Genomic DNA, 16,159 nt, shown 5'->3' with positions numbered 1-16,159 from the left:
CATAAAATTTAAAGAGTAGGTAACGTATTATCTTAAAGACAAGAAAACAGTAAGTATCTAAAGAATACAGGGAATAAATAAAAACTAGAGAGACTTTCTGGGCAACTTATAGACTTGGTAATGACAGCTTTCTAACATTATGGCACAACCCAGATCTTTGTATTCCCCTAGAAAAAGTGGAGGAGGGAGCATTTGTTGAGCTCCTACTCTTAACCAAATGTCATACTAGGTACTTCCATGTATGTTATCTCCTTTAATAATTTCAACAATCATGTACAATAAATATTACGTTTTTACAGAGGGAGAAACTGAGGCTCAGATAGTTATGTAATCTATTCAGAACTGGCAAGCAAATTAAAGTTTGTCCACTTCAAGGAATAAGGTTAATTAATTAATCCCCTCCATTCCTTTTTAGTGGCTAAACTAGGATGAGCTCACCCATAAATCTCTTTTATGGAAGGTCGTATACTTCATAAGAATAATCCTAATTGGTATTTTGCTTCTCTTATAAATGAAGGGCTAATTTGATTCAATATCCTTAGTTTCTATTTCAAATTTATTGTCCAAATCTAGCCTACATATCTTCTGGAAATTCTCAGATCACTTTTCAGTTGACAGGTCTCACACCTAGAATAAAGGGGCTAAAACAGCCATCTCTGAGCATAAGCATTGGTCTTACATCCAATGATGGTCAAATCAACTAAAATTATATTTAAAAAAACATTTGTTTATTTAGAACTCTAACAGCCTGTGCCTAATTGGGTCAGTCTAGTTACTAACTGTTCTACTGCATGTGATGACTGCCCAGGATGACTGTCTCCTTCTGTATTTTTGTTTTTATGACTCAGTGCAATTTAAAATATCCCTGGGTTTAATGCAAACATTCTCAGAAGCTGATTTCCAAAGGACAGTAATCCCCTTCAAATACAAGCTTTCAAAATGGCACTAATGCTTATCAACACCTGGAGGGTTTTTAGCCTGCCCTACATGACACTGCTTTATACAGGCAGTAGCTCAGTAGGATTCCAGGCCAGATCCCCTAAGAAAAAACTACCAAAGAAACCAGCAAAACTCTCAATGAATGTTTTCCTAGTTCTCTCTTATTTTGAGTACATCTTGCTATAGCTGAACTTTTTCTTTTGGTAGCCCATTAATATATTTACATTCACTACAGGAACAGAACTATTCCTTAGTTTCTAGCAGGAAATTAAATATACGTAAAACCATTTTATTGTGTGACCTGGCAAAAGTCACTTTATCTTTCTGTGCTTCAGTGTTCTCATCTGTAAATGAGATTAATCTAGATATCTAAGGGTCCCTTCTACTTCTGAAGTACTATGCACCCAGCTGCCACTAACAAACATAGGATGAAGAAACTGGACAAGAATCTGAAGTCAGCACAGGTCTCATTACTTAAAACAATTTCTAAACTTTGTCTTCTGCCTTTGCCAAGTACACGATCTCACTCACAGCTGAAAGCACAATGGTAAAATTCAATACCTAGTCACTAGTCAAAGGTTGAGGTGGAGTTCAGATCCAAGCTCTGCCACAATGGCTTCCTAGGGTAAGTGCATGTGGGTACTGAAAAAATACTGTGTCAGTCACGGCACAATTATGTGGACAAAGAGAGAGAGACTGTACTCTATAGGCTTTGAAATGTTTCTGATTATTCCAGAGTTAAGGAGACAGTCTTGGGCAACTATCTTCACCTGGAGCTACTCACTCAGGTAGACAGCAGTGGAAATACATTAAGTGAAGGACATTATTGAGAAGGGACTCTGAGAAGGGGAAATATTAACTGGAGTAAGGATTTCCTTAGGAAGGTTTCACCTATTTAACTACACTGTTGTACTGGCCTAGGAAACTTTCCAGAGCTTGCATATTCATAGAATTTTTATATAATATGTTAAAAACAGTGACTCAACTTACAGAAAACATTTACTTCAACTTGGGATACTAATACCCATTGCCAATGCATCTAATGCTTCAGAGAGCTAGACTTTAAACCATATAGATTTCAGGACTGAGCTTTGAAAATATCCTGGTATGAAAACAACACTGAATTTGAAGTCAGATAAAACTGGGTTTTGAATCTTGGCTCTACCACTTACTGAGTGACCTTTGGCAAATTTTAAAACCCCACTGAGCCTTAATTTCCTCATCTTTAAAATGGGAATAATACAATTTACCTGTAGGGCTATTGTGAGGGTTGGCAAATATACCTAAAGCATCTAGCACTAGGCACTTCATAGGAGTTTAAGCTAATACTGTTAGTGGTAGTGGCCTTGTCACCAACATCATCAAATAAAGCAGCAACACTGTGCATGGCCTCCCTCTCATCAACTCAGATACTAGTAAAATAAACTAAAGCATAGAAAAAAAAAATGTATCTAGAGCAGCCATGCATGAATTAACTGGTTCTTGGTCACAGAAGAATCTCCATCCACAGCCTACTTTCTTCCTACACACAAAGCAAAGCCTACAACAGAGTAGAAGTAGAATTAGTAAAGAGAGGCTGCTGCAGGCAGCTCACTCACAGTGTAGAGAAGAAATGGAAAGGAGAAAAAAAATTATAAAAAAAGCAGATGAACTAAAAAAAGCCTAGGACCATTTACTGTAGAGGCACATAAATGTAGTTTCACTAACCTGAGAGTATCACTCTAAGCTAGAATACTACCATATCTAAGCTTTTTCCATTAAGTTAGGTTCAGTGTACTTTGTAAAAGAAGGCAGAGAAATTTCCCAAAAATGTTTAAAATGTGAAAAGTATCAGTGCTTAAAATAGGTTTCTGGCCAGGCGTGATTGCTCATGTCTGTAATCCCAGCACTCTGGGTGGCCGAGGCCGGTGGATCACCTGAGGTCAGGAGTTTGAGACCATACTGGTCAACACAGTGAAACCCTGTGTCTACTAAAAATACAAAAAATTACCTGGGCATGGGACACCTGTAATCCCAGCTACTCAGGAGGCTAAGGCAGGAGAATCACTTGAACCCGGGAGGCAGAGGTTGCAGTGAGCTGAGACTGCGCCACTGTATTCCAGCCTGGGCAATAAGAATCTCAAAAAACAACAACAAAAAATAGATTTCAAAGCCAGGCGTGGTGGCATGCGTCTGCAGTCCCAGCTACTCAGGAGGCAGAAGTCGAAGCACTGCTTGAGCCAGGAGCTCAAGACCAGCAGGGCAATATAGCAAGACCTTGACGCTTTAAAAAAAAAAAAAAAAAAAAAAAAAAAAAAAAAAAAAGACTTCAATTTGTAGAAAAATTTTAATTAGCTGGGCATGGTGGCTCGTGCCTGTAATCCCAGCACTTGGGAGGCTGAGGTAGGAGAATTGCTTGAACTGGGACTTGGGAGGCAGAGGTTGCAGTGAGTCGAGATCACGCCACTGCACTCCAGTCTGGGCTACAGAGCGAGACTCCATCTCAGAAAAAAAGAAAAGAAAAAATTTTATTTCTGTGAAAGCATTTAAAGATCAGCAAAATTAGATGAATATATTTACTGTGTAAAGCCATATATAATGGAGGGGAAATCTCTATCTGCATTATACAGGGAATTACTGGAACAACAAAAATAAAGTAAAATAGTTGTGACATTTCCACTCCCTTTCTTAGGGGGGAAAAAAGGCTTTCTTTTGTCAAGATTATGTTTTAAGGAAAAAATCATTCTAAAGCATAAGTGGGAAAACAAAACAAGTCAGATTACATATTATGTCTTCTCCTTATCCACCTGGTTTTACCTCTCTTCTTGAAAATTCAAGTTTTCTTTATTCTGTTTTCATTCCATAAAACTAGTCATTTACCTACTAGAAAGAACCCAATGTGCAATGAAACAAACGCACTGCTCATTACCTCCTAAGTGGCTTGAACTTGATTCTTCTAATGAAGTGTTAATGAGCAGCTAATATTCTATTCTGTCTCTGACTTACACTAAAGGGATTCAAAGGTGGCTTGAGAGACCTGTTTTTGATTTTCTCATATCTTGACTTTCTACATCTTGACGTGAAGACCTAACAAGCTCTACATGAATTTTAAGCTCTGAGGCAGTTTAAAAACTGCAAGGTATCCATTCAAAATAGAGGAGTTGGCAGGGGCATGGTGGCTCACACCTGTAATCCCAGCACTTGGGGAGGCCAAGAAGGGCAGATTGCTGGAGCCCAGGAGTTCAAGACCAGTCTGGGGAACATAATGAGACCCTGTTTCTACAAAAAAAAAAAAAAAAAAAAAAAAAAAAATTAAAAAATGAGCCAGGTGTGGTGGTGCACACCTGTAGTCCCAGCTACTCAGGAGGTTGAGATTCGAGGATCACTTGAGCCCAGGAGGTGGAGGCTATAGTGAGCCAAGATCACGCCACTGCATTCCAACATGGGCACCAAAAACAAAACAAAGCCAGTCCAAAACAAAAACAAAATACAGTAGTCAAAGTAGGCAGTTTTTTTTTGTGGTTTTAAAATTTGTTTTAACTGACTGTGGAATGTCTTCATGTTCTAAGTTGGGTTAACAGCAGCTGCTCCCTTAACATCCATAGAGCACTATGGATGAGCTATGTGCTTTACCCAAATAATTTCACTTAAATGTCACAATAATCTTATAAAGAACTATTATTATTTCTATGTTAGGGATAAGGAAACCAAGACTTAGAGAATTGAAGAAACTTGCCCAGGTTTTCAAGGTTAGTAAGTGGAAAAACTGGAATTTGAACTTGGGAGTTGGATTTAATATGGTACAAACAACCAGCTGTTTTATTTTTAGAGTCCATTTGAATGTCTGTTATATCACTTATTGAATAAGACATTGTCTTCTCAGTATACTAAAGAATTTATAAAACATTGAAATAAAAATAGTAATGTACAGTATTTGTTTTTAGAACTTTAATTCTCCTTCCCACAACCACTTCTCTTTCCTTCTCCCTTGAAGTCTTAAGTTAGAATTAAAGAACAGAAGAGTAGGAAAAGAGGCAGGCTGAATTACTAATTAGTGTTTTCACCCTCTGAAAAAAACTTGCTGTTGTAACTCTTCTTAGAGCTAATTTATACATGTGAACAATTTGTTTCAGACCCTAAATACCTTATAAAAGCAAATTTCTAAAAACACTTTTTAAAAGGTGAAAGGGATATTAAGAGATTATCTGTTCAACTCCTGATATTACAGTAGAAGTACTAAGGATTTCCTCTAGTTAATAATTGGGTCTGTACTCAGAGCCAAAAGAAAATTTTAAATTTATATTAAAAAAAAAAAAATTGGGACACGGCTAGAACCTAGGTCCTTCAAAGCCTAACTTGACCTGTAGCTCCCGTAAGACTAGTCCTCAATTTGCATCATTAGGTGGCCTGTCTCTGGCTAACAAAGTTTGGATCTATCCACAGATAATATTTTTCTTCACTGCATGTGAAGGAAACAGAAAGGACACATATTTGGACTACAGCCAAGAATGGTCTAATATGAATATGTAGTGTAATATGAAACACACCCAAGAGATCAGCTTCTACCTTTAACAGACTATGATTCAAAGCACTTAGCCTTTTGAGGCTTTCCAACTTTCCAACTCCTGTAGAAACATTTCATGTTTAAGTCCAATCTCATTCAAACATTTGTCAATTCATAATAAAGGTAACAAACATTCTGACTTGGTTTTATTTCCAGTCTAATATTTCTATACCAATTGCCCAGATAAGTGTATTTAAGGCCAAATATCTATAAAAGTCACTACATTTTGCCTGGGTGATATCTTTGTATCTACACAGCTCTAAGAATTATAGGTCTTCTGAATTCAATTTAGTACAGTTACATACTGCAATGATTGTGTAGTTTTGTAATTATAAATACACAGGTAGAATACTTTAGAAAGCTTGGACTTCATTTTAAAGTTCTAAACTGGCATGGAAGACTGGAAAGTTGTAACAATGCTTCATCAGGAACTCATGTGGCTGTCTTAAGACATAGTGAAAGTGCTCTGGACACGCTAGAGAAAGACAAAGACTTTTTTGTTGTTGTTTTTTTTTGGGATGGAGTCTCACTCTGTTTTCCAAGCTGGAGTGCAGTGGCATGATCTCAGCTCACTGCAACCTCAGCCTCCTGGGTTCAAGTGATTCTCCTGCCTCAGCCTCCTGAGTAGCTGGGACTACAGGCACATGTCACCATGGCTGGCAATTTTTTTTGTATTTTTAGTAGAGATGGGGTTTCACCATGTTAATCAGGATGGTCTTGATCTTCTGACCTCATGATCTGCCCACCTCAGCTTCCCAAAGTGGTGGGATTATAGGCATAAGCCACTGCGTCTGGCCCAACAAAGGCTTTCTAAAGCCATTTCCCCGTATCTAAAGGAAGGGGAAACCTACACAAACAACTTCAGATATTAATTCCACGTGGCTTACCTATATCGCTCCTCCTGTAGGGTCTGCATTATTAAGGAATAGTCCCTCTGATAATGTTCCTTGAGAGTCTCAAAGGATTCCTCCAGTCTGGCCTGGGTTTCCCGTATCTCCTGGATCTCATGTAGTAGTGCATCAAATCCTGAGCTTTGCATGTCCAGGGTGTTTGTTTTGGAGCTAGATGCTCCTACAACGATGCCCCCTGTGGTGCTGTTGGCTCCCACTGAGCCTGAAGTGGCACTAGAACAATCTTCTTCACTACCATATTTTGGGCTCGACTGAAAGTTTGAAATCACTCCCAAAGTCTTCCCTGCCTCATCCACTTGCCCTTCCTCTAAAGAGTCCTTCAGGTTGGGGATGTTGTCTGCACTGCCAAATTTGTTCCGAATGAGTGAGGCAATCTCTCTGGGCTTTGAGACTACAGCGCCTGCTGCTGAATGGGTGGCCTGGGAGAAGCTGGAAAACCCACCTTTGACACTATCCACCACACCTTCACTGAAGCCAGTCACCTTTGCTCCCACATCCTTCAGACCCTGGTGCATGTCCCTGAAGACATCCTTCGGCTGCCGGGGGATCCCATTCTGCTCCACTTCTCTGAGCTTCCTGTGGTAGTGCTCAAGTTTCTTTTGCAGCTGGAGGATAGTTTGGGCAGATTTCTGGTTCTTCTTCTCAAAGACCTGCTTAATGCGGGCAGCCTGCTGTTTGTCTGCGCTGTTGGCAAGCTTCAAGTATTCAGCAACGTTGTCGTCCCGGGCTGTTTGTGCAATCTTGATTTGTTCTGTGAGCTTCAGGATCTTCTGCTGCAGGTGAGCAATGGCAGCCTTTGTGCGCTGAGGGTCTGGTGTTCCATCCACGGAGTCTGTGTGGATGCTGCCATCAGTACTGGAGGCCACTGCACTGGATGTTTGGGCAAGGCTGCTTACTTCCAACCGCTCGATCTATCGTATAAACAAGAGGTAGATGTTAGAAGAAGCCCAAGAGGACTAGGTCTCCAAAATCAACGGGCCACAATGTACTGGAAACGTATCTACTTTCAAATCTCAATAGTTAACTGCCCCGTAATTCCCCCTTGTCCTATGCAAGCCCTGTCTCTCTCTTATATACTGTCCTTATACAAGTATACGTTAAGCAAAACAGATATATGAAAAAAGATCTGCACAAGATATAAGCTGTGGAGTCTTCCTTTCCTAGAGGATTTTTCAGTGTTTCTTCACACAATAAAACTCCCTTAGTGAGCTTCAAGTATGAATTAATTCACTTTCTTTACATATAATTTCTATTCAGAAGAACATCTACGTAAAACAAGTTGCATTTGCATTCCAGTTATATGAAAACCCTTTTTGTGTTCAGACATCACTGTAATTCTAATCCACGCTTATAGATTATGGTCACCTAAAAATGCCGACAGAATAGGTATGCTACTGGCTAGATTAAAAAATGCAATTTTCAGAGGTGGGGCACAGTGGCTCATGCCTGTAATCCCAGCCCTTTGGGAGGCCGAGGCAGGCGGATCACAAAGTAGAGAGATCGAGACCATTCTGGCCAACACAGTGAAACCCCGTCTCTATTAAAAAAAAAAAAAAATTAGCCAAGTGTAGTGGCACGTGCCTGTAGTCCCAGCTACTAGGGAGGCTGAGCCAGAAGAATAGCTTGAACCCAGGAGGCGGAAGTTGCAGTGAGCTGAGATTGCACCACTGCGCTCCAGCCTGGCGACAGAGCAAGACTTCGTCTCGAAAAAAAAAATGCAATTTTTATTACAATGTTTTTTATCTAAATCACGTCAAAGGTAATGGATCATTCTCTATATTCTAAGGACACTTAATTGGTAGCTAGAGATGGTTGTAGGCAAGATGGGAATGTACTGCTGAAAGTGGCAGAGGTGAATATTACCAAATAAAAGGTGATAATGTTGGGCAAGAAAACTTGAAAACTCAGGGACAGGAACAGTAAGAGCTAAATAAATAAGTCAGGGACAAAGGTCAGATCTTTTGGAGCCCAAATTTTGTGACTTTTATCCAGTAAAAGGCTTTTGTTAAGCAAGGGACTCCAAAGCACATATACTTTTCCTTTCGTGTGGGTGAGAACAATTCAAAGGAGTTGAAGAAAAAGACAAGACAGTCAGATTTAAAAGCATAAATGTTCACTATTCAACACAGTTAGCTAAATCTGGGGAGGTCAAGTTTCCCAAATTCAGGAGAAAAAAAATCCTTTAGGACGTCATCCATGGGTGTGGTTTGTGGTGGTGAATTTGAGTAGGGCCCAAAGAAGAAGGCTCTAGAAAAAACTGTTCTTGGCCAGGCACAGTGGCTCACGTCTATAATCCCAGTGCTTTGGGAGGCCAAAGGAGAAGGATCACTTGAGGCCAAGAGTTCAAGACCACCCCAGGCAACACAGTGAGACCCCCACTCTCTACACATTTTTTTTTTTTTTTAAATTAGACAGGTATGGTGGCACCCGCCTGTAGTCCTAGCTACTAGGGAAGTGAGGTGGGAGGATCACTCGAGCCCAGTAGTTCCAGGCTGCAGTGAGCTATGACTGCACCACTGTACTCCAGCCTGAGTGACAGAGCGAGACCCTGTCTCTAAAAGGAAAAAAAAAAAAAAAAAAAAACTGCAACAGAGTAATGAATATTGAGTAATAAAATAACCTTCTTAGGGTAATAAAACTCCCCAGTATAAGTGTCAAATTACCATCCTGTAGACTAAGATCATACCCCTTTTCTTGGTTCCCATCTTAATCTGTACCAGGTAGCAGAAAGAACCATATACAAGGTTACCTCCTTCCTCATATTTTCATGACAATAATGCACCAACTTTGTTTTGATATTTATCACTCAAATATATTTCAATATTTATGAAATGCCAATAATTAACCTAGAGATAACATCTTCTATCTTTTCTTCATCTGGGATGTATTACCTCAGTTTGCCATGTGAGCAGGAGCTATGCTGATGTCTGAGCCATGAAACACATTTAGCTCATTACTGAATTCAATACATTACCATTGATGTGAATACAAACAATACTTTCTTTCTAGATGAACAAATGAGAAATACTGTGCATTTAAATAAAATCAAAAGGGAACTTAATACTGAAATTAATGACAAAATAACATTACGCTCCACTAGTTAATAAAAGAGAATATCCGGAATAGTTAGAGACCAGCACAATAACTGTTTTGTGTCACTTCTTCCTTCTGCCCAATTCATCTTTTGGTACATGCTAACAAGCAGTAAAATGGCCAGAGACTGCAGAAGGGAGGAACAGCCAGAGTTCCAGATAACCAAGGTCCCAAGAGTTGCAACGAGAGATCCTGAAAATCCGCTTTATTCAGTGCCCAATGTCTTCTAGGTTGTACAAGGTTCTAATTGTTGCATTTTCTTTCTGAATGAGATTTCAGATTCTTGACCTTGATGAGTATTTACGTTTAATAATTAAGCTCAAAATCTACCACAATATAAAGGAAAGCAAATATAAGAATGTCACTAGATCCAAGACTCTAAAAGCTTCAGCATGCTCTAGTTCTCTTTCTTAGGTTCTCTGATATTAATATGAATATTAACTTACATGCAATCTGTTGACTAAAGAAGTGTAGCTATGGCCAGGCACAGTGGCTCGTGCCTGTAATCTCAGCACTTTGGGAGGCCAAGGTTTGCTTGAGCCCAGGAGCTTGAGACCAGCCTGGGCAACATGGTGAAACCCCATCTCTACAAAAAAATTTAAAAATTAGCTGGGCATGGTGGCATGTGTCTGAAGTCCCAGCTGCTCAGGAGGCTGAGGTGAGAGGATAGCTTGAGCCTGGGAGGCAGAGGTTGCAGTGAGCTATTAGCCATGATCCTATTTGATTATATCTCTAAAATGAAAAAAAGGAAACTCTACACTAAATTTTCAACATATAGTCACATGTTGCATAATGACATTTCAGTCAATGATGGACTGCATATACAACAGTGGTTCCATAAGACTATAATACCAATTTTTACTATATCTTTTCTTTGTTTAGCTATGTTTAGATACACAAATCCCACTGTGGTACACTGCCAACAGTATTCAGTACAGTAACCTGCTGTACAGGTTTGTAGCCTAGAAGCAATAGGCTATACCACATAGCCTAGGTGTGGAGTAGGCTATACCATATAGGTTTGTGTAAGCACATTCAGTGATGTTTGCACATTAATAAAACTCTCTAACTGCATTCCTCAGAACATATCCCCATATTTACAAGTGGTCACATTTTAGATGTGATGTTGTTTCCTTACACAGTAACTTAAGAAATAAAGTAGGCTGTCTTTAATCTGACTTCTGACCCACCTGGGCTATTTGGAGCCACAGTGTGTCTGGCTCCTGCTCAGAATCATCAACATGCCTGCAAGAGTACAGCTGATAGAACCCAAGGTCTTCAGCTTCTAAAGAAAACTAACCCACAACTTCAGCAGTAAGGTAGTTTAACACCTGAAACCATGAATCACTGGTTTACTCAACTCCTCCCAATTCTTGCAGAAACAAATTTTTTTAAAGGAGAAATAAGGGGAGGGGAAGAGACGAAGAAGATGCAGAGAGGGGAGGAGAGAGGAAAAGACCAAAGGAGAGGACAAAGAAGAGTGAGGTGGCAGAGAGGGAGAGTAAAGGAGGAAAGAAAGAGAAAGCTACACTGGACTACAGAATCACAGGACAAGGGAGGAGAACAGTCTTGATATATCCTGAGTTAGGAACAAAGTCCTTTGAAGTCCATGCTCTAGGCATAAATACTTAGCATTTAGCTGTGAGTTATGAAGGCATCAACTGAAAAGTGATTCCCTTTTTCAACAGCCTTTGCTGGCATATTAGGCTGTCCATATATAACAATATAAAATTAGATTATCTTTTATTTGAGACAGAGTTTCATTCTTTTTTTTTTTTTGAGATGGAGTTTCACTCATGTTACCCAGGCTGGAGTGCAATGGCGCGATCTCGGCTCACCGCAACCTCCGCCTCCTGGGTTCAGGCAATTCTCCTGCCTCAGCCTCCTGAATAGCTGGGATTACAGGCACGCACCACCATGCCCAGCTAATTTTTTGTATTTTTAATAGAGATGGGGTTTCACCATGTTGACCAGGATGGTCTCGATCTCTTGACCTCGTGATCCACCCGCCTCGGCCTCCCAAAGTGCTGGGATTACAGGCTTGAGCCACCGCGCCCGGCCATAGAGTTTCATTCTTGTTGCCCAGGCTGGAGTGCAATGGTGTAATCTTAGCTTACTGCAACCTCCGCCTCCAGGGTTCAAAGGATTCTCCTGCCTCAGCCTCCTGAGTGGCTGGGATTATAGGCACCTGCCATCATGCCCAGCTAGTTTTCTTGTATTTTTAGTAGAGATGGGGTTTCACCATGTTTGCCAGGCTGGTCTCGAACTCCTGACCCCAGTTGATACACTGGCCTTAGTTAGCCTCCCAAAATGCTGGGATTACAGGTGTGAGCCACTGGGCCTGGCCATAAAATTAGATTTCTAACTCATTCCAGGTAGACAATTAAATCTCAAATGAAAAAGGCAAAATTTAAAAACCTTTCAAAGGCGGCGTTGGAAAATAAAGAAGGTTTTTCTTAAACATATACAGAAAGGCACAAATCCAAAAAACATGATTATTGAGTCTGCCTCCATATAGTATAGTAGTGAAGCACAGATTCTGGCACAAACTGCTTGGGTTCAAATCTGGCAAGTTATTTGGACAAGTTACTTAACCTCCGTAGCCATTTCGTCAACTGTAATACTGTAAAATGCTAATGCTCACTTTAGAAGACAATTGTGAGGATAAAATGGGTCAACAAATATAAAAGGCTTAGAATAGTACCTGGCACAGAGTAAGTTGTTAGCACTGGCTGCTGTTTTTGTGCCATGAAAGTAGTTCTTTTAAAAATTTAAGTATCGGCCGGGCGCGGTGGCTCAAGCCTGTAATCCCAGCACTGTGGGAGGCCGAGGCGGGTGGATCACGAGGTCAAGAAATCGAGACCATCCTGGTCAACATGGTGAAACCCCGTCTCTACTAAAAATACAAAAACATTAGCTGGGCATGGTGGTGCGTGCCTGTAATCCCAGCTACTTAGGAGGCTGAGGCAGGAGAATTGCCTGAACCCAGGAGGCGGAGGTTGCGGTGAGCCGAGATCGCGCCATTGCACTCCAGCCTGGGTAACATGAGTAAAACCCCGTCTCAAAAAAAAAAAAAAAAAAAAAAAAATTTAAGTATTAACAGATTCCAGAATATGTTCATTTCCAAGATCTTTCCACATTTCAGGCATGAACAAGGGATATGTAGAGAGTCTGAACCAAAAGAATAATGCAATTCAACACTACAATCAAAGTAATATAGTCACCTATGATAGATGTAGTTGGCCTTGTGACTATGCACTTGGCTAGCTAACCTTCCAATTTTAAAAACAACATTACAGATTCTATTATCCCTAATTTACAAATGACTTGATTGTCTCCCACCACCAGTTATTATGAGGCAGGATGAGGAAAGCAGCAGCAGTCCCACCTACTCAACAGGGTGTCTTTTTTTGACCATATCCTGAGGGACTTTCGTACCCCCTGTCAGAGTTCAGGGCATCAGTGTATCAAATACTGCCCATTCATAGCTAATGTTAGAATTTGTAATTAATTTGTATAGAAAAAGGTAAAAATCAGTCAGTTAAATATATTTTGACTATTTATTATACGCAAGGCAATGTGCTAAAAAGGTAGGGATATGGTCAGAAGCCACAATTCTGATCCGTTGCTATAACAAACAGACTATACTGCTTTGTCTGCATTGTATCTCTTAGTATTAAGAGATAGTTTGCCAGACTTAAAATTATCTATTAACTGATCTGAATTAATTGACAGAAAACAACCCAAGAGAAAACCTAAACAGCAATGCCTCAAAATATAGATTAATCGGGGCAGATTGGTGCCATTTAGGGCACAGTATTTAACTTAGCTTTGTTATTTAGCTCTTTCTACTTTTTCTAAGTCAATGCAAGTGTTAGAAAACAACAGCACCCAGCTTTGAGAATTATCATGTGTAAAAGCAATGTAGTATGGAAAGGGCATTGACAAGAATAAAAAGACCTAGGTTCAAACCTGGCTTTCTCACCTTATTATCTGTGTGGTTATGGGTCACCTACTTGTTCTCTTTTAATCTTCGTTTTCTCATCTATACAATGGAGTTATCATTTTCTTTTCTTTTCTTTTCTTTTTTTTTTTTGAAGATGGAGTTTCGCTCGTTACCCAGGCTGGAGTGCAATGGCGCGATCTCGGCTCACCGCAACCTCCGCCTCCTGGGTTCAAGCAATTCTCCTGCCTCAGCCTCCTGAGTAGCTGGGATTACAGGCACGCACCACCATGCCCAGCTAATGTTTTGTAGTTTTAGTAGAGGCGGGGTTTCACCATGTTGACCAGGATGGTCTCGATCTCTTGACCTCGTGATCCACCCGCCCCGGCCTCCCAAAGTGCTGGGATTACAAGCGTGAGCCACCGCGCCCGGCTCATTTTCTAATGAGGTTTAAAAAAAAATGTTACAGATATGTTAAGTCAGATGGTACCTGCCAAACATGGTACACTAATTACCTTCTTCCATTACTTAACCTGGCCTCTATGTTCATTACTCAAAATACAAATACGTATTTGTAACAAGAAAAAATTAAGAAATTGGCTGGGTGTGGTGGCTTACGCCTCTAATCCCAGCACTTTGGGAGGCCAAGATGGACAGATCACTTGTGCTCAGGAGTTCGAGACTAATCTGGGCAATGTGGCAAAACCCCGTCCCTACAAAAAAAATACAAAAATTAGCCAGGTGTGGTGGCACACCTCTGTAGTCCCAGCCACTCAGGAGGCTGAGGTGGGGGAATTGCTTGAGCCTAGGAGGTCAGAACTTTAGTGAGCTCAGATCATGCCACTGCACTCCAGCCTGGGTGACAGGGTCTCCAAAAAAAGAATAGGTACTCAGGCTCTGATATTCAAGAATCATTCTCACAAGACTTTAGAATGAAGTATATTATATATGATTAGTCTGAAGTCTGTTAATGTGGGAAAATGTTTAAAATTATGTTCTATTTTCTGGACATGTGCTAACCACAAAAATGAGAAGGTAACAAAAAAGGTGCTTTCACTACTGAGAATTTAAAAATGCATATAAAATTCGTGTGCAGACAAGCCAATGTGACTACAGAACTGCCATCAATAAATTCTCCTTTATAAGTTAATTCCTGCCACAAATACTTCAATGACACAGTGTCATTAAAACAAAATATTTATCAGCCTTAGCTTAATTCTATTTATTTCAAGTAATTGTGATAAAACAAAATTCTAAATCAATGAAGAAATCTAAAATGCTCAATAGGGTCTATGATAATCTGACTCTCCCTGAGCTGGTTGTCATGACTTATTAGGAAGCTTGTGAAGAGTAGAGGCTCCAAGGAAGACCTGTTTGAACGATATACCCCTAATTCCACGTTAGGCCTAATTACTCTTCTTACTCTTAAAAATCACTTATTTGCTGATGAATTCTAAATGTATACCACCAGGCCATACTTCTCTTAATACTAAACTCACATATCCAACCACCTACTTAGTATCTCTACTTACATGTCTAACAGTCAGTTCATTTTTTATTCATTTTTGAAACAGAGTCTTGCTTTGTTGCCCAGGCCGGAGTATAGTAGCATGATCTCAGCTCATTGCAACCTCTGCCTCCTGGGTTCAAGCGATTCTTGTGCCTCAGCCTCCCTAATAGCTGAGATTATAGGTGTGTGCCACCACATCTGGCTAATTTTTGTAATTTTTAATAGAGGTGGGGTTTTGCCATGTTGGCTAGGCTGGTCTCAAACTCCTGGCCTCAAGTGATCTACCTGCCTTAGTCCCCCAAAGTGCTGGGATTACAGGCTTGTGCTATCACGGCTGGCCAATTCTTTTTTTTCACACATACCCTATATCCAGTAAACAACAATGTTAATAATCATAGCTGCTAATACATATAGTATACTTGGTATATGCTAAGCACTGTTCTAAACCCTTGGCGTGTTTAGTACGTTGTTTAATTCTTATAGTAAAACTATGGGATGGATATTATTATTTACCCTCATTTTGTGGCTAAGAAAACCAAAGCATAAGGAATTTAAGTTGTCCAAGATCACAAATCAAGGAGTGGCAGACTCAGTGTTTGAAACCAGATAGTCTACCTATGGAGTCTGTATTATTACCCACTATGTATATACCATGTTGTCCCAGTCTCTTATAATTGCAATAATATCTTTATAATTAATTACCTGCAGAGTGGCAAGAGTAGTTCTTTTAAAATGTAATTCAGATTGCAACACTCTTTTTACAACTAAAGCCTTCCAGTGGCTCTCTATCTCAGTCAGGGTAAAAGCCAAAGTTCTTACAATGGCCATGATCTACACCTGCACCACCACATCCTATTACCTCCCTGACCTCATCTCTTACTACTCATCCCTTTACTCCACTGTCACCAGCTACAATGGCCTCCCCTGTTCCTGGAACATGCAAGACGTGTACCTATGTCAGGGCTTTTCACTCAGTGAGTGTTCCTTCTTTCTAAAATGCTCTTCTCTCAGACACCTACATGGCTTGCCCCATCACCTCCTTTAAGTCTTTGCTTCAATGTCACCTTAGCAGTGAGGACTTTTCTGACTACCTTATTTAAAATGGCAAACTCTGGCTCCATTATGAACTTCCTATTTTCTTTCTTGACTTCATTTTTCTACACAAAACTTTTTACCTTCTGACATATATTTTTATATTTCATAAAAATAAACTAGAATAT

General features: G+C 40.1%; 1 protein-coding gene across 14 annotated transcripts in view; it reads right to left on the bottom strand.

Moving 5' to 3' along the window:
- Positions 1 to 16,159, bottom strand: part of TMCC1 (transmembrane and coiled-coil domain family 1) — a 255,819-nt gene that overhangs the window by 16,790 nt on the left and 222,870 nt on the right. For all 14 annotated transcript variants that reach the window (XM_032262377.1, XM_032262376.1, XM_032262373.1 and 11 more), the window contains one exon: positions 6,370 to 7,304. In XM_032262377.1, coding sequence (XP_032118268.1) covers positions 6,370 to 7,304 — 935 coding nt within the window. The remainder of the gene's footprint in view (positions 1 to 6,369; positions 7,305 to 16,159) is intronic.

The sequence above is a fragment of the Sapajus apella genome, unplaced genomic scaffold, assembly GCF_009761245.1.
Source record: "Sapajus apella isolate SASKATOON/1434 unplaced genomic scaffold, GSC_monkey_1.0 scaffold128, whole genome shotgun sequence".
NCBI lineage: Eukaryota > Metazoa > Chordata > Mammalia > Primates > Cebidae > Sapajus > Sapajus apella.
Note: the sequence above shows the minus strand (reverse complement) of the source record. Positions and strands in the feature narration are given on the sequence as shown.